Genomic DNA, 18,665 nt, shown 5'->3' on the forward strand with positions numbered 1-18,665 from the left:
AATTACAGAATGAGATTTTCTAATATTTCAGTAAAAACAATGACATCTGTGAAGAGTGAGGAAGAAAGGAGGAGCAGCTGTTCCTCTGGTCAACAGAGTTTAAGTAAAAAGTAAATAGTCCAATTAGGGCCGTTAACGGGCTGATGAGAAGGACCGGGTGAGAAACACTGGACTGTATGAGGGTCCTCTCTGTGTGGAGTATGCATGTTCTCCCCGTGTCTGCGTGGGTTTCCTCCGGGTTCTCCGGTTTCCTCCCACAGTCCAAAGACATGCAGTTAGGCCGATTGGACATGCTACATTGCCCCAAGGTGTGTGTGTGTGTGTGTGTGTGTGTGTGTGTGTGTGTTTATGCGTATGTCTGTCTGTCCTGCCCAGGTTGTACCCTGCCTTCCGCCTCGACCCCGAGGGAGAAGCGGCTTAGACAATGGTTGGATCGTGTGTGTGTGTGTGCGTGTGTGTGCGTGCGTGTGTCTCGCTGAGTCCCCGGGAGGGGACGGCGTTATCCCACGTTTCGAAACTCGGTCGAAGACTTTTAAATTGAAACAGATGGACTAAGCGGCCATTTTGAATTCGCTATACGTTTCACTGCTCGCTTCACTCCTCGTTTTGCTACATGCTAGCAAGTCGAGTGTAAATGAAAAAACTTTCTGTTTGATAAATATGGCGAATATAGCAGCTGCTGTGGCCGCGGCCGCTGGAAAAGATCCCGCGGTCGATCGCTCTCTGCGTTCGGTCTTCGGTAAAGATCACACTCTCATAATAGCAGTAGCCGCTGCTTCAACGTCTTATTTGTTACACTGAGAGTCACAGCTAGCTAAGCTAATCATGCCGCGTTACAAGTGCGAAACTACTGTTAAAATCTGGCTTTATGTTTTTATTGTGTTTTTATTTAGCAGCATGCAGCCGTCTTATAATTGACTTCACGTTTGTTGTGTTTCTTTCGAGGACACCCAGCTGGCCTAGCTGAAGTCCCAGTGGTTACTACATTAGCTCAGCTATAATTGACCTACCCGCTGTTGTTGCTTAGAAACATGTAACGTTAGCTAACAGAGTCCATTTGCTGTTATATTCATAATAGTAGGGTTGATTCTGTTACTGTTACCACAAAGCAGTGGTGATTTTCATATCCACGCGAAACAACAGCTAGCTAGGTTAGCTAACTAACGCTCTCACAGTCCAGGGCTGGTGATGATGGCCGCAGTTTCAGAAGCTGATGATGAATTAGCCTTGGCTATTTGCGTAATACTGCTTTGGTTCCAGTTACTTGTAGCTGTGTGTTATCGAGCTGTGTAATGAAGCACTGTGTGAAATCTTGACTCATCTGCCCGTGTGTAATAGTGGGAAACATCCCATATGAAGCAACAGAAGAGCAGCTGAAAGACATCTTCTCAGAAGTTGGGCTTGTCGTCAGTTTCAGGTATTAAGGTCACATACAGTGTGCTTTGTGCACGTAAAAGGAAAGGTTGCATAACTAAAACAAAACAAAATGCCTTTGCAGATTGGTGTATGATAGAGAAACTGGAAAACCAAAGGGCTATGGCTTCTGTGAGTACCAGGACCAAGAGACTGCTCTCAGTGCCATGCGTAACCTGAATGGCAGAGAGTTCAGTGGCAGAGCCCTGCGTGTGGACAATGCTGCCAGTGAGAAGAACAAGGAGGAACTCAAGAGTGAGTATTCCTGTTGGAGGAAATTCGTGTTCTGGACTGACCTGTATTTTGAGTTAGACGGAAATGGCATGTTTTTGTATATTGTGTCACTTTTTCTACTGAGGTTTGGGCACCGGAGCACCAATCATTGAGTCACCATATGGAGACAGCTGCCCAACAGAGGAAGCACCAGAGTCTATCAGCAGAGCTGTGGCCAGCTTGCCGCCTGAACAGATGTTTGAGCTCATGAAGCAAATGAAAGTGAGTAAAGGAGAAAGTGAATATCTGGCAAAAGAAAACCATGAAAAATCAAGTCAGGGAGTTTCTTTTTTACTCTAAGAGCCAGCCGTTATTTGCACTTTAGCCATTGTTTGATTCTACTTTTATCATTTTTTAACTCCTCAGTTTTTAATGTGGCATCATGTTGAAATGCTCTGTGCCCCAAAATTACAATTTGTAACCAACTTCAACAGACAAAAGCATTTTTTATCTTTGGTGCACACATACCACTTCTAACTTCGCTCCCGCTTGATTTTGATAGAACAAACCCAGGTGCCTAGTTTTACTTCTTGATATTGGCCTGGACTGCCTGGGGTCAGTCATGGGCTAGAGGATAGGGAACCAGCCCTGATCGCCGGTTCAATCCCCAGAGCCGACAGTACATGACTGAGGTGTCCTCGAGTAAGGCACCTAACCCCCAACTGCTCTCCATACACTGTGGATGGGGCTGCCCACCACTCTGGGCAAGTGTGCTCACTGCCCTCTAGTGTGTGTGTGTGTGTGTGTGTGTGTGTGTGTATGTGGTGTTTCACTTCACAGATGGATTAAATGGGGAGGTGAAATTTCCCCATTGTAGGACTAATAAGGGTTTCTTAATCTAATCTAAAAAAAAAAAAAAACAGCAAATGAGAGACCACCAGAAAAACTAAGGGGCATATCAGTGATAAGTTTTTATTGTTACACTGTTGTCAGCATTAGTGTAGAATAATTTAGGCTTTTATACTACGTTGAAGTATATATGTAGTTTGTGTATGCTGAGGTGTGTTGCACAAACACTGGTTTTGATTGAATTTATTTCTTTCTTGTTCTTTGCTCTACAGCTTTGTGTTCAAAACAGTCCTCAGGAGGCCAGGAACATGCTCTTACAGAATCCCCAGCTAGCCTACGCCTTACTACAAGCCCAGGTCGTCATGAGGATTGTAGACCCTGAGATAGCCCTGGTGAGAATTTTAGGGGCGTGAATGATCCTGCTGTAGGGACATCTTTGTAAACAGGCTCTCACACAGTAGACAGGAAAGGTTTATTACTGAAAGGAATAAAGTGGAAATATTAAAATAATGGTCCACCAAAAAATCTAATTTACGGTTTCCCCCCTTACATTAACTGTAATCAGTCATCTGTTTATCTCAGATTTACTTGTCAAGTTTTCCTCCATAGGTGCAAAGTTAATATAATAGAAGTCTGTCATATTTTCACATAAACTTTTCAGTTACATTATTTCACAAAACTAAAGAAACGAACATGTATTGGCTGATTGACTACCTTTGTCATAAGAGGAAAAACTGTAAATTTGATGTTTTAGGTGAGTTTTTAGTTTAAATGCTGCTCAAATATATTTTTAAATATACACACGTGTTTTAACAGTAAAGTTGTGTGATTGATGACGATTGTCCTTGTGCCCTTGTTAAGAAAAATGATACACTGCTTTCAGAAAATGCTTCATCGGCAAGCTGCCGTGCAGCCCATAAACCCAAACAGCCAGGCTGGGCCAGTACCAGTGTCTAACCAGCCTCTTCCCCAACCTAGTGCTCCTGTTTCCCAACCACAGCCTATGGTGAGCATTTCTCTCTGTCTTATTATTGATTTTCCTCAGTCAGCAAGGTTTATTTAACTTTATACACCCATGACAAATTTCAGGAAATGACAATGTATTTTATGTATGTATTTATTTATTTTTGTACACTTTAACACTATGAAAACACACAATTTACAGCCCAGACTATATATAGAAGATGAAGTGCTTTTAGAAAAAGAATTGTTTTTGTGATGTCATGAAAAAAATGCAATTGCATACATCTGCCTGTTTAGCAATTTAGCCCCACCTATTTACATTGAAGTGATTGACTCTTTATATGGGGCAACCAGTCTGAACATAAATCGTTTACAAGTACCTGTTTTAAAAGTGTAGTAACAAAGACAGGCTTTTTAATTCTACAGGAAATGTTCATGTAAAAATGAATTGTGACTGAGTTGGTATAACATCATGTAAATGTTGTAAATGGACCTCGAGGAACAAATAAAATGCAGAATATTTGGCAGTTTAAGAAATGCTGCAACATGTCCTTTTTGGCCATACTTTTGTTTATTTCTGCACAAAGCTTTATGGCAATATGTTCCAGTTATTAGCCTTCCTTTTTTAATCTCATGGCTCACAGCCAGGAATGCATGTGAACGGTGCACCCCAGATGATGCAGCCTGCTCAGATTGGAGGGGGCGTACCAGGATCGATGCCAGGACAGGGGCCTATGCCAGGACCGGGGCCCCTAGTGCCTGGAGGTAATCTTGGTGATGTCTCTGCTTTGTTTGTGTGCCTGTGTGCATGAAATGTGCATGACCAGAGCTGTTTTCCTCCTGCAGGTGGGATGCAGCCTCAGATAGGGATGCCGCAAGGAGGCCCTGTTCCTATGGATAGGGGACCAGGTACTGATTATAGACAGACAGGCTAAGAAAAGCACCTCGGGTTTTTGTGCAGTGCCTTTGATGTTCCAATACATTGTGCTAGAACGTTTATATTAATTCTTGGAATCTGTGGGCATGGTTTAGTTTCTTTCCCCACTGTGAAACTGAGACAAGATGACATTTTAAGTCTTGATATTGATCTTACCTTTTTTCTTAATTCTAAATAGTTTCCTCAGTATTGTCTGAACTACAAATATAGTACATTTCCGTTCAAAGACTGGCACAAATGTCAGATAATTATACTCTTACTAGCAACTTTTTCAATCACCCCCTTTTAGCTTTGGCCTATGATAAGGTCTTGTGGTGTAGAATTGCTCCTCAGTAGTGTCTGCAAGGGATTCTGTATACTTTCTCAGTCCTCTTTCCTGTTCCCTTTACTTAATGCTGACCCAGGAAACCTTCAGGACTCTCCTGTAGGATCATCTGGGCAGGCAGCTATCGAGCGGCCGCAAGGTATCACTAGTTCACCTTGATGTGCTCGGAGATAAGCTATGTGGGCTATGTTTTACTCATAGCTGCACTCCTAATCTCTTGGAGAAGCTCTTTTGCATGAAACCATTTCATTGTGTGGCATTTTTAAATATTAGTAGTACTTCTACATGCAAATTTGAGTTTCTCTCTCTAGTGTTTTTATAGTTGGTTATTGTCTAAAACAAGACCTGTTTTTCTCTCTCTCTAGCTGCATCAGTTTGTAAAAATGAAACAATATCCTATTCACTTAAGCGTTTTTCTTATTTTTGTCAGCAAAAAGCATTAGACTATGATTGGTGGTACAAGTGAGTAGTAATAACAAAGGAAAGGCTCTGACATTTCAAAATGAATTCATGTTGTGTTCAGATTACCACGATACCCTTGCCAGACAAGCTGTAGTGTTAAGGAATGAGCTTCACAAGTGCTTAATTATGTACAGAGTGGTTTTGTTTCACAAGAAGAGTTGCTCAATCATATTGACACTTGAGCACTTTTATCTCTGTGTTATTACACTTTTTTTTTTCTCCATTTGGCTCCAGTCTGCTACATCACTTCTGAGATGTCCTTTTCAAGGTGAAATATTACTTTTTTTTTAAAAATAGTTTTTCAATGGTCTTTTCATAGTGCCCATGGTAGACCCACGGGCTCCTATGCGAGGGGCTCCACCAGGGCCACAAGGGATTCCCCCTAGAGGCCTCCTGGGTGATGGCCCTAATGACCCACGAGGTGGATCTCTGGTCAATGTCACTGGAGATGTCGTAGAACCAGGGTAAGTACAGCATACCTTTTTGATTGTTTTCTCAAGTCTGTGCTTTATATTAGACAGCATTTGTCTTAAATACCCTATATGGACAAAAGTATTGGCATACCTACAAATTACACTTTCCACTGTGCAGCTATAACAGTTTCCACCCTTCTGGGAAGCATTGTATAAGATTTTAGACATTTTTGCCCATTCATCCAGAGGTCAGGCACTTATGTTGGACAAGGGGACCCGGTTCTTAATCTCTAGTTCATCCCAACGGAGGTCAGGCTGTGGGTCAGTCAAGTTCTTCCGCACCAAACTTACCCAGCCATGCCTATATGGATCTTGCTCAGTTATACCGGAATAGAAAAAACTTCCCCAAAGTGTTCCCACAAAGTTGGAAGCATACAAGTGTCCAAAATATCTTGGTATATTGAAGCTTTATTTGCCTTCACTGGAACTAAAGGATCTACTTCAGGCCCTGAAAAACAACCCCATAGTAGCATTAACCCTCTTCCACCAAACTTTACAGTTGGTACAATGTAGTTCTCTTGGCTTTTGCCAAACTCAGTCTTCTCCATCAGACTGCGGGATAGAGAAGCGTGATTATTCATGCTCTGCTCCAGAATTCAGTGTCAGTGTGCTTTACCCCACTCCATCTGACACTTGGCATTGTGCTTGGAGACGTAAGCCTTGAATTTAGGTGTTTGGACATGGAAACCCATGCCATGAAGCTACCAATGCAGTTTTTGTGCTGCTGTTAATACCAGAGATTTAAAACTCTGCAGTCGTCGAGTCAGCAGACAGTTGGCGACTTTTATGCACAACGTGCCTCGGCACATGGCAATCCTTCTCTGTAACTGTATATGGTCTACCACTTCATGGCTGAGCTGCTGTGGTTTCTAAAATCTTTCGTGGTCATGGATCATCTAGGAGGGAAGAAATTGTGAACTGACTTTTTGCATCCTGTTACCAAATTCAGTGAGCTTCATAGAATAACCTGTTCTTTTACAATTGTTTGTAAAGGTAGACTTCATGTCTGTGTGCTCTACTTTTTTTTTATTTTTTGTTTTTTTATTTTATTAATACCTGTGGCAATATGACTAAAGGAAACTCCTAATTCTGTGATTAAGAGGAGTGTTTCAGAACTGTTGTCCATATAGTATATACAAAAGTGTGTTGGGATCTTGTGACTGATCAGTCTTTCTGTCTTTATTTTATTATTATTTGTTCATAATTGTTTGTCTTTTGTTTTTTTCTTTTCAGTCGTGGTTATATTGGAGGCCCCCCACCACACCAGGGTCCCCCCATGCACATGGCCCCTCCAGACATGCGTGGGCCCCATGATATGAGAGGAGCTCCCATGATGGTAGAGCCAAGAGGTCCTATAATGGAGCAGCGTGGCCCGCCCATGGACTCTCGAGGTGACTACAGTACGAGTCAAATATTTAGATACACTTGATTGAATAGCTGTTTTGTTGGGAGGGTTTAACATGGTCAGAATCTCTTGCAATGGGATGCAACAAATGTCCTGTCTCACTGACAGTCGAAATAGACTTGCTAGGCCATTTTACATTTTACAATGGCATTGTTGTCATTGTCCAAAATGGATTGTGGTCACCATTTCCTGTAATATCAACATGCAGCATGTGTCTTAATACATTGCTTCTGCCTTATTTCATCTGAAAAGTTTTATTTCATCTCAAATGTCGGATTGCTGCTGCTGGTGTTACTGATGTTTTTGAAACCTGTGTAATGGACAATATGCTGTCTCCTGATATTCTCACAACTTTCACGTTTTTTGAGACTTTAAGATTATGTGCATAACTGATCCCGCAACAAGATAAGACATAACTCCTTACTAAGGAAAATGTTTTGAATGAAACAATTAATTCATTTTATGACTATCAGATAAAAATACATTTCTTTTGAGAAGCCGTTTTAGACTGATTGTGTCTCTTCATATACTGCATGCAAACAATTTGATATTTGTTGAAATCTAGAGATATTACAGGAAATCTGCAGAATTTTGAGAGCTGATTGAAAGAGAGAACTTCTAAGATTAAAGGTTTCACACAGTGATAAATACCTTCTCCAATTAATTCTCTTATAGGAGTGTATTAATGTGAAATGAAATGTTACTTGTAGTGTCATTTATATCCAGTCAGTGTACACTATATTGCCAAAAGTATTCACTTGTCTGCCTTCACATGCATATGGACTTGAGTGACATCCCATTCTTCATCCATAGGGTTCAATATGATGTTGGCCCACCCCTTGCAGCAATAACAGCTTCAGCTCTTCTGGGAAGGCTTTCCACAAGGTTTAGGAGTGTGTTTATTTGAAATTTTGACCATTCTTCCAGAAGCGCATTTTTGAGGTCAGACACCGATATTGGACGAGAAGGCCTGGCTCGCATTATCTGCCCTAATTCATCCCTATCGGGTTGAAGTCAGGAAAGGCCAGTCAAGTTTTTCCACACCAAACTCACTCATCCATGTCTTTATGGACCTTGCTTTGTGCACTGGTGCGCAGTCATGTTGGAACAGGAAGGGGTCATCCCCAAACTGTTCCCAAAAAGTTGGGAGCATGAAATTGTCTAAAATCTTTTGGTCTGCTGAAGCATTGACTTCCTTTCACTGGAGCTAAGGGGTCGAGCCCAATTCCTGAAAAACAACCCCACAGCATAATCCCCCTCCACCAAATTTTACACTTGGCACAATGCAGTCAGACAAGTACCATTCTCCTAGCAACCACCAAACCCAAACTTGTCTGTCAGAATGCCAGATGGAGAATCGTGATTCATCACTCCAGAGAACATGTCTCCATTCCTCTAAAGTCCAGTGGCAGTGCTTAACTCCACTGCATTCAGCGCTTTGCATTGCTCTTGGTGATGTAAGGCTTTGATGCAGCTGCTTGGCCATGGAAACCCATTCCATGAAGCTCTCTACGCTGTTCTTGAGGTAAACTGAAGGCCACATGAAGTCTGGAGGTCTGTGGCGATTGACTCTGCAGAAAGTTGGCGACGTCTACACACTATGCGCCTCAGCATCTGCTGACCCCGTTCTGTGATTTACATATTTAGTGATGAGGAAATTTCATGACTGGACATGTTGCACAGGTGGCATCCTATCACGGTACCATGCTGGAATTCACTGAGCTCCTGAGAGCGACCTGTTCTTTCACAAATGGTTTGTAGAAACAGTCTGCATGCCTAGGTGCTTGGTTTTGTACACCTGTGGCCATGAAAGTGATTGGAACACCTGAATTCAATGATATGGATGGGTCAGTGAATACTTCTGGCAATATAGTATACATGTTCAGTCTAGTAATTGTTTTTCAAAATGGCTTTTGGTAAGTTGGCACAGAATAACCCATAATTTTAATAATAATACTTTTTTTTAAAACACAGCACCTATACCTCAAGGTCGCGATCCTCGAGCTGTAGACACCCGGGGCCCTGTGGCAGGCCAGAGGGTTCCTGTAGCAAGTGGAATGCCGGGACCTCCTCACGCAATGGGATCAAGTGCGCCTCCACCTGCTCGACCTGTATGTCCTAAACTGTTCCATTTATTCTATATATTTAATGCGTTTCGATTTCTTTGTGAAAACTCAGTGCCTAGTAAAATTAAACAAAAATTATATATCTTCACCAGGGCCCTTCATCTGATGTGTCATCACAAGATCACGAAAAGGTAGATATAACAAATCATCCTCTAGACGTGTACCACATATTTCATGTTAAAAAAAAAAAGGTGATTGGTTACAGATGTGTAAAACTAGACAAAGTGACTTGAAAAAGTGTAGACAGGGTGTCTGGGTCAAGAATGTGTTCTCTTTTGCAGCTTTCTTTAGATAATGCATTGAGTTACACACATTTTTTGTTTGGTTTTTTTTTTTCCAACAAAAAGGTGATTGTCTCTATCTGCTACTTTGAAAGCTGTATTTTTTTTATTACTCGTTTATCTGATTGGCAGTACTCAGTGTGTCTTTGTTTTGTCCAGGCTGCACTGATTATGCAAGTGCTGCAGCTAACTCCAGAGCAGATTGCCATGCTGCCACCTGAGCAGAGACAGAGTATCCTCATCCTGAAAGAGCAGATCCAGAAGACTGCTGGTGCACCATGAAGATTCCATGCATGCTGTGAGTGTCTTTCTTTTCTTTGAAATTTGACTGTTCTTAGTATTTGCATTTGTGTTTAGGAGCGCCATTCCGAACAGAGTTACTAATTTATCAAGTACACCTACCTTGTACCTGTAGTTATTTGTCATTTTATCAGGAACACCTGCCATTCTAAGACCATTACTGAAAATGCTTCAGCATAATCATTTGAGTGAAAGGTAGAATATTTGAAGTCTGTTCATGAATTTCAGTTTCATAGTATTTGGTACCGCCCCTATTGCTTTAATGATACTGTACACTCAGGCTTGCATGGGAATTTGTGCAAAGGCCTCAGATGTGTAGATCAGATCTACCTGAGAGTCGTGTGAACACAAGGTTCAACTGAAGGTATAAAACAAAAATACTTTTTTATGCAAAGTATATTATTAATATATAATATATTGTCACAATTCCATTAAGTATAGTTTTCTTTATTTTACTGGTCATAACTTTAGAACAAAATTTGAAAATTTTCTGTTTTAAATTTCTGTTGTAAAATGTCCACCGACAGTCCATGACTGAGGTGTCCTTGAGCAAGACACCTAAACCCCAATTGCTCCCTGGGTGCCATGGATAGGGCTGCCCACTGCTCCAGGCAAATGTGCTCACTGCCCCCTAGTGTGTGTGTGTGTGTGTCTTCACTAGTGGTGTTTGTATGTGTGTGTGTGTGGTATGTGGTGTTTCACTTCACGGATGGGTTAAATGGGGAGGTGGAATTTCCCTGGTTGTGGGATTGAAAAAGTATCCCTTAACTTATTCCAGTGCTGGGGTCCTCCACAGTTTGTTGATTTCTTTATTAATGTATTTTTGCCTAAACAACCCATTAGTAATATTCTAGGTTTAGAAGAGGTCTTAGAGCAAGGAAATCACCAAACAGTGCTGGATTCCAGCTATCTAGGACTAGAGTTCCCTACTTTTACGTTTTTCATTAGTAGTTAGTTCTTGACCACAGACCTACACGTTTGGTAGGTGGACTCTCAACTCACAGGTTGTAAGCAGTTAAAAATTCCAGCAATGCTGCTGTGCCTGAGGAACTCGTACCAGCAGAACACACATGCAATTGTCATGTTTCTGTCACTCCCTCCTGCCCAGGGAGTGATCCATCAGATGAGCCAGTCAGTAATTGTATACCCACAAGTAGAAAGATGAAATAGTAATTGTGGCATGTGCAAAAGTTTGGGCACCCTAGTAAATCAGTATTAGTAACTTCCCCTTTGGCAAATGTCACAGTAGAAATATTTTAGATTTAGTCACAGTTGTGACTACAACTTAAATTGTGAATATTGCCTTTAAATTAAGGTCCAGGCATGTCTTATTGGCCAAGAAGACCTGCATATCCATTGTTCTGGCTTGAAGCTTGAACACTGTGTAGTGTGCCTGATAGTCAGTTGTGGTTGACATGTACACAGCACGTGGGTAATTTGTTGCTTCTGATTGGTCCGACTCGTCTACACACTGAAAAATTTGCCGATAACATTGTTCTTGCAAGCTGCACAATTAACATTTTGTTGCCAACAGGTTATCTCTCTCTTCTTATTTTAGGAACCCACTTTTTTCTTTCAACCACTCTTCCTTGCAGAGAGCTTCTAGTTCTATGATGTTCTTGGGCTGTCTTGTATGCACGTTTTAAAATCTTCCCACACATTTTCAGTGATGAAGTCAAGGAGACTGAGGGCCAAAATTCCTTGAAGTAGTGGATGGTAGAATTTGAGGTCATATCCTTTTGTAGAAGCCAGCTTCTTTTCAGCTGCCATCTCTTGACTGATTTGTCCAGAATTGGCTAATATATAGTGGAATCCATTCTTGTACCTACCTGTACAATATTCTTTGTGCAAGTAGTGCTACACAGTAGGATGATGCAAAGTTCTTTGCTGTCATAGTGGGGATTTTGCTTTGCCTTTTTGGCCAGAATATGAGCAGTTTTATCTGAGTGCTCTTAGTGAAGTGAAAGCTGAAAAATGTTTGCTTCTTATCATTTTAAAAATCAACAGATTATGTAATTTAGCCAGGGGTGCTCAAACTTTGTCATACAACTGTATGTATAGTGTAGGCATACCTATGTATTTCCACATGTTGTGATAGTTCTGAATTAAAGTGTAAAGTAGTTGTACATTTGACTTTTGACCTTTTTTTTTTCTTCTTTTTTTTTTAAATAGGATTTATTGGAAACACAAAGCCCGTGCCTGTTTTTGTTTCATGTGGATCAGCGAGGAAACCCCACATTCAGTTTTGAAACTGGTTATCATCTCTTGTTGAGAAGAACTATGGCAACAGTGTTGATTTGACTTTGAAGGCAAACTGACTTGTATGTGATCTCACTGGAAAATGGCAAAAAAAAAAAAAAAACCTACATGACCAGACTTTGTTCATTTCATTTTTGTCAATTCTTTATTGTCTCTCTGAATATTTCTTTTCAATAAAAAGAAAAAAATATCTATTGTCAGAACCCTTTTTCAAACACAGGATTACACAATCAAACCATACGAGAAAATAACATTTATTGAGGAAGTGGTTTATCTAGAGCAATTGGCCTGGCTGTAATGAAAAGCCTCTTGGTTTCCAGGAATCTTTTTCTTCCCTATGTATATCCTGGTAAACCTTTTCTGAGAAGCATAGGTGAAGAAACACCGTGCCAACACACAGAAACTTCTGATTCAACAGGTCTTCTACAAAGCAACCTGCTTAAACATGGCGAATTGGTGAGAATTGATTAATCGTCATAGCTTTGACAATCAGATAAGAATCTCAGAAGATAGGAAGCCACACCCAGATTAAAGAAAATCACACACCAACTGGCATTAAAGCCTGATTTATAGTCAGTGTGAAGTGTACCTATGGGCTTCTGTCTGCCTTTCAAAAACTGCAAATCTGCAATCATCCCAGAAATTGGATAATTCAATACATAGTATTGCATATATAGTGTCAATAGTATGTGGCTACAGAGTAGCAACAACTTCTTGAAATATTTTACACTAATGGTTATCACTACAAACAGCTGGCCCCTGCAGAAACCTACAGACTTGCCATAGCTAAACCTCATGCCACACAGAGTGCAGCAACAATAAATCAGGCTCTTTACTGGAAGAGGTAGTGTTAATTACTTCAGACCTCCACATTCACGTAGGCAGCAATACAAGAATGTATTCCGTCATATTGTCAAGTTGACATTGCATAAGCTCATAACGGAAAGTGCAAAGACTGGAGAAGTTTGTCCCTCAAGTTAAAATGGTTGCTTGTGACCAATCTGCCTAAAAGTTCTCTTTGTTAAAGTAAAATTTGGTCTTCCGAGGATCCACGTCTGAATATTTCACACATTTCTTTTCCAAAACTTTCGCTAAGGCAGCCGGGCCACACAGGAACGTGCCAACCACTGACCTGTAGATATGGATTATAAATGACATATTTCTGTATATGGCCAAAAACAGGTGACATGAACATGTTTGGAACAAGTTTTGAACAAGTTTTGAACTTACGATGGGTTCTCTTGGCGAACTTGCTCAAATTCTTTATCCCAGTTGGGTCTCCCATAGTGGGTCTTCTGTTTTAGTCCAGTGATAACATCAGTATCTTTATCAAAATGCACCATCACATGAGCTGCCTGTAAACACAAGATAACACACACAAACATACAACTGTTACCACAGCCATTTCACAGTTGTTTTAGTTTAAAGTTCAGAACAAAACATCTCCAAAACTTTACGGGAGAGGGGGGAAAAATTGCTAGTATTAAATGTAAGCGGATTAAAATGATATTCTTTTCCAAGTAATGGAAATTGAACAATTTCTGTTTCATCATGAAATGTTGATACAATGTAAAGCAAAACAAAGATTTTCAAATCATTTAAAGCACACAATAATGGAAATACAAGTTAGGAACAGTATTTAGTTGTCCAAGTAGTTTGTATCACAGAATTTACAGCAAACCTACATGAGTATGGTCCCAACCAGTGAGGAAGAGTTTATATGTTAGGAAGTCTTTCAAGCCTCTCTCGTCCATTTCTTTCTCAAGCACCTGAAGCAGGTCTGCAAACCACTCAAAGGCATGTGTCTCTCTGCACAACCAGTAGAAGTAAATCTGTGTAGAAATTCAAATGTAAAATGAAACTGAAAAATGTCTCGCTGATAGTGATCTGTTGTCTCAAGCAGCCGGATATTCTGGCCTGAAAAACAATAAAAACACTGTGGTCTAGAGAACTTGCTTGTTTGGCAAGATTTTGCATTCTCACCTTTCTTGTGCGCAGTTTGGGGTTGGAATCTTTAAACTTATACCAGATGGACTTCAGGATGGAGGCAAATGGGGTCACTCCAATCCCAGCGCCCACTAGCATGCTGACCTCATAATCGAAAACGTCTTCACTGGCAGTCCCAAATGGACCATCCACACCAATTCTGAATGGAAATCAGAAATCAATTAGTCTTTCCCTGTTGAGATATGGTACTATTGTATGGACTGTGATAAATTCGTATTTGTGACTACATTCATAATAACCAGTTAAAAATAGTGTAAAATATGCAAAAGGGAAAAAAGACAAAAAGTGTCTTACTTTGGTCCTTGACTCCCTTCTGGTAGGTTTTCCACCATCTTGATCAGTTTCTCAGTCCAGTCACCAGCTTGGCGAATGTGAATGGTGAAAAACTCTTCCTCAGGGGCTGATGTCATTGTAAATGGGTGCCACTCGAGTTGAGAGATTTCTGGACAGTTCAAAAAGACATACTGGCCAACATCCATTTTGAAACCAGACTTCACCAACTGTAGCTCCAGGACTCTGGATGGATGCATCACAATCTAGGAGGTAAATGAGATTCATTGTTAACATAAAATACTTGACAAAAACTTTACTTCCCCTCCTCTGTGTCAGCAAAGACTTACCTTTTTGTACCGCACAGCCTGCAAGTAGCGGATAAAGCGTAGCAATCTCTCACATATGTAGATTACCATAGGACCAATCACCCACATCCAGGTCTATGAAAAGATATTCAACACATAGGATTATGCAACAGACCTAAACAATGATCAGAAATTGGTACATTTAGTATGCACATTCTTATAATTCCTTAACTCTTACCTGAGGAAACCCTCCAGCAAACTGAGGAATTGGACATTCTGAAATCTTGCCCCATTTGTCTGGATGATCTTTGCAAAGGGTCGTATTATGAGGAGGGTCAGTGGACACCTGGCCTCGCACAATGCGCCTGCATCAAAAGCAAATGGCATCTTCAGCAATGTTCTTTGCAGAAATACATAATATCATTGCTGTGGAAACAAAACCTTGTATCTCGAAAAAGGAAGCTTTAGAAAAGGAGAAAATAATCTTACATTTTAAAGAAAGTAAATGGGAAACATTATTTCCTAGTCAAGTGGACTAGGAACTTTTGGACCTTTTCTGTTGGTCCGTACATCAAAAAAATTTAAAACATCATAAAGAGCAACTGCCCTTCTCAAATTCTGTTTTTTTTTTCTAAATCACAAAAATGAAGATATGAGGATTTGTCCTGACAGCAATATATTTCTTCGAGCAATGTCAATGTTTGCTCTTAATACCTTACCCTGCACCATGAAAGACGAGGCCTGCAAAGAAGATGATGAAGAGGTGATGAGTGTACCAGAAGACCTCGAAGTAACTTCGCCGAATGACTTCCATTGAGGACGTAATCATGAGGATGAGAGCCAGGGTGATTACAACACCCGTAAGGCCAGCAATGGTGGTAAATGCAAATATGGTTGGAGTCTGTGATACAAGTGTATTAGTGCCATTAGTGGGGTGCCTACACATGTTTATATAGCACGTAACAACTCTGTAAACTAATTCAATTTGTTTGAAACGAGAAACATGCAGAATATACTTAAAACAACAACTTTTAAAGTGGTAGAACTCACCGTAGAGTCAGACTGGACAGGATTCAGGAAAGTAGTGTGATGGTCATCGTCATCGTCATCTTCAAGCATGGAGAGATTACCAGGCAGAGGACCATATCGTCCATGTCGACTGTTGATATACCATTCCACGTTAAGCAAATGAGCAACAGTGTGAACCGCTAGACAGTGGAGGGGGAAAAAAAAGACAACCAAATTTGGTGGCTGGTTATAAGTCGTGTTCTGATGGGCTGCCCTGTATCGTACCTCATTCAATATGCAGTCCAGGCTGAGACATTCCTTCTAACGTGCTAATCTGTTATAGGCTGAATATGAAGCCCACTATGAGTAAATAATTAGCTATACACTGAAAAAGAATTCATTGTCCTCTTCCTGTACTGCAGCCCAAATATATTCTGACATTGTTCACAGAGTCGTTTTTGGGAACTGATAACTGGAGTAAACCGCCATGGATGAAGAAACTGCTTTATTTTAGTGTCAATTCTACAAATTTCAGGGTTATCAGGTAAATGCTTAGGTCTATGAATTTTTCAACAGCCAGAGGCATTTCCTGTCTGTTATCTATATAGGACACTTTTATATAGCTTACCGGTCATTAAGGCAATCATGTAGGCAACCAGCTTGTGGAATGTAAGGTTTTTGTCCAACTGTTTCCGCATAGTTCGTCCACAGCACTGAAATGTGAACAAAAGCAAAAAAAGAAAAGGGGATCACACTGCAATCTCTGTTATCTCTCAAACAGAACAATGTGCTCATGCACCTGTACACACACAGTCACAAATGTCACACCCACACACTCATTCCATCAACTCACCACAAATGAGCCACGGAGCAGAGACAGAAGGTTGCGGCATACTGGCAGGAGGATGAGCATGCAGTTAAAGTTGAGAACTGCGGCAGGAGCTCTGGCCCAGGCGAGTGCAGACTGGAAGCCAAAAACTTTTTGTTTTAATGTACATCTAATTAGTTCAAGTGATTTCATTCAGTATTTCTGTGTCTGTAACTTTTGTAACTAACTGTCTTTTCTACCATAACAACATGTACTAAACATGTAATAAACGTATAAGTACTAAAACTAAACATATAATAAACGAATAAATGTTTTGGTGCTTCCCATCATCTAGCACCTCTGACTAAAGTCAGTAACGAATTGCCAAGACATTTTATGGCATTTAAAAAAAAAATTGTTTAAAAACAGCAAATAAATAGAAATTGTGCATTTACATTTGAAAAAAGCTGAAAATCATTTGTAGGGTTGAAGAACTTAGCATATTTAAATGCATTTTATATCTTAATTTTACACCTTAAAATGCACACATTAAATAGTTCCTTTTAAACAGGATACAGCCCATTGTTTTATCAGCAGGACTGTGGTGACTCTTACCCCGAGTAGCTGACGAGTGTAGAAGAACTGAGGGCCAGAGTCGTAGAACAAATAGAAACGAACAAACAAGAAGATATTGATGCCCATCCAGACCACCTAAAAACAACATTAACATTTTATACAACCACGTACTTTTATACATCAGACAAAAAGTAAGCGCAGTTAGTTTTGTTCTGATGCTGAAACATGTCAAGCTTCTACATTTAGCAAAATGTAAGTATTTATGACACAAACTAGTGTTGCATAAACTTGAGCTTATACGCTATTTCGTGCACTGACTTTCACAACACTGACATAACTGTACTGATCACAAACTGAGATGTAAAAAGAAACTTTTTTGAATAAGAGGTTTCAGAGCACAGTTTGGAGTGAAGAAAAAAAAATAGAGTTACTGAGCAGTAAATAACTACTGACTACTGACTACTACACATACTGAGACCCTTAATCACGGTTAGGATCCCTAAAAGAAAGTCTTCTGTGTTTAACTTATACACTCACCGCTCCACTTTATTAGGTACACCTGTTCAATTGCTTGTTAACACAAATAGCTAATCAGCCAATCACATGGCCGCAACTCAGTGCATTTAGGCATGTAGAGGTGGTCAAGACAACTTGCTGAAGTGCAGGCCGAGCATCAGAATGGGGGAGAAAGGTGAATTAAGTGGCTTTGAACATGGCGTGGTTGTTGGTGCCAGACGGGCTGGTCTGAGTATTTCTGAAACTGCTGATCTCCTGGGATTTTCACGCCTAAGCATCTCTAGGGTTCACAGAGAATGGTCCGAAAAAGAGAAAATATCCAGTGAGCGGCAGTTGTGTGGACGAAAATGCCTTGTTGATGTGAGAGGTCAGAGGAGAATTGGCTGATTCGAGATGATAGAAAGGCAGCAGTAACTCAAATAACCAACCAAAATCTCTAAGGAATGTTTCAACATACCTTGTTGAAAGTCAACCATAAAGAATTAAGGCAGTTCTGAAGGCAAAAGGAGGTCCACCCTTTTACTAGCAATGTGTACCTAATAAAGTGGCCAGTGAGTGTATATAGGTTGTCTGAAAACAATATCTGAAGAATAAAACAGCTTATAAACAGAGATCAACTAACCCGCTAGCAATTTTAGGGGGGACTGGCTCATAGTTTTAAAGGTCTTTTTTTTGTTTGTTTGTTTTCTTTTTGTTTTTCTCACAAAAATAAGTACACTTGCATTTTCAACCAGACAGTACAAACAACTTGGATTACGTGATGGCAAATGATCGCAAGGAATGAAGCAGTTAAAACGAACAAATGTAAGAGCTTTCAAAAACAACAAAAAATAATAATCGAAAGGCAAATGTACGTTAATCAAGAACAGAAATAAAAACTGCCTTTTTGGAATGTATTTGATAAATATATCGAAGTATATTCCTCCATGGGTCCCTAAAGTAACCCATTTGTAGGCTAAATATTCAATCACGAATAAATAGCGGCTCGTTTGTTCGTTCTTACCAGAATAAAGGATTCCAGTCCGTGGTTTATGATCCAGTTCCCCATCTTGGCTCAGAACTCCGCTCTGGCGGAATCTCCGGCGCGCGAGCTTTATGCTGAGCGCCTCACTTCAGACCCCGCCCCCTTCTTTACACAGGCTCAAGGAAACCGGCCGGTCAAAAAT

At 40.4% G+C, this 18,665-nt stretch overlaps 2 protein-coding genes across 5 annotated transcripts; one reads left to right on the forward strand and one right to left on the reverse strand.

Annotated features, from left to right (window-relative positions):
- The first annotated feature begins 577 nt into the window (after positions 1-577).
- Positions 578-12,116, forward strand: cstf2 (cleavage stimulation factor, 3' pre-RNA, subunit 2). 4 transcript variants are annotated; one of them, XM_037540751.1, is made up of 15 exons: positions 578-739; positions 1,339-1,417; positions 1,499-1,668; positions 1,772-1,908; positions 2,748-2,867; positions 3,359-3,481; positions 4,083-4,203; positions 4,285-4,347; positions 4,771-4,839; positions 5,482-5,626; positions 6,869-7,035; positions 9,015-9,151; positions 9,259-9,297; positions 9,607-9,745; positions 11,920-12,116. In XM_037540751.1, the coding sequence occupies exons 1-14, from the start codon at positions 661-663 to the stop codon at positions 9,727-9,729; spliced, it is 1,572 nt and encodes a 523-aa protein (XP_037396648.1). In that variant the 5' UTR covers positions 578-660; the 3' UTR covers positions 9,730-9,745; positions 11,920-12,116. The 4 variants fall into 4 exon arrangements, with proteins under 4 accessions (XP_037396648.1, XP_037396649.1, XP_037396650.1 ...); XM_037540752.1 differs by having other exon boundaries at positions 4,774-4,839; XM_037540753.1 differs by having other exon boundaries at positions 579-739; positions 4,780-4,839.
- A 128-nt stretch (positions 12,117-12,244) lies between these two features.
- On the reverse strand, positions 12,245-18,560 carry nox1 (NADPH oxidase 1). Its single transcript, XM_017698426.1, has 13 exons — positions 18,503-18,560; positions 17,023-17,118; positions 16,453-16,563; positions 16,228-16,312; positions 15,642-15,799; positions 15,311-15,492; positions 14,830-14,956; positions 14,634-14,726; positions 14,308-14,549; positions 13,990-14,152; positions 13,692-13,838; positions 13,237-13,361; positions 12,245-13,138 (listed from the first exon to the last, which is right to left on the reverse strand). The coding sequence occupies exons 1-13, from the start codon at positions 18,545-18,547 to the stop codon at positions 13,012-13,014; spliced, it is 1,701 nt and encodes a 566-aa protein (XP_017553915.1). The 5' UTR covers positions 18,548-18,560; the 3' UTR covers positions 12,245-13,011.
- Between the last annotated feature and the right edge of the window lie 105 nt (positions 18,561-18,665).

The sequence above is a fragment of the Pygocentrus nattereri genome, chromosome 8 (genome assembly GCF_015220715.1).
Source record: "Pygocentrus nattereri isolate fPygNat1 chromosome 8, fPygNat1.pri, whole genome shotgun sequence".
NCBI classification, from domain to species: domain Eukaryota; kingdom Metazoa; phylum Chordata; class Actinopteri; order Characiformes; family Serrasalmidae; genus Pygocentrus; species Pygocentrus nattereri.

Coding starts and splice junctions, on each gene's coding strand:
- cstf2 (XM_037540751.1), top strand. CDS start 661: ATGGCGAATATAGCAGCTGCTGTGGCCGCGGCCGCTGGAAAAGATCCC. Junction 2,868..3,358: donor TAGACCCTGAGATAGCCCTG/GTGAGAATTTTA, acceptor CACTGCTTTCAG/AAAATGCTTCATCGGCAAGC. Junction 7,036..9,014: donor GGACTCTCGAGGTGACTACA/GTACGAGTCAAA, acceptor TTTAAAACACAG/CACCTATACCTCAAGGTCGC.
- nox1 (XM_017698426.1), bottom strand. CDS start 18,547: ATGGGGAACTGGATCATAAACCACGGACTGGAATCCTTTATTCTG. Junction 16,564..17,022: donor ACACTCGTCAGCTACTCGGG/GTAAGAGTCACC, acceptor TTTGGCTTCCAG/TCTGCACTCGCCTGGGCCAG. Junction 15,493..15,641: donor CTGTCCAGTCTGACTCTACG/GTGAGTTCTACC, acceptor CTTGTATCACAG/ACTCCAACCATATTTGCATT.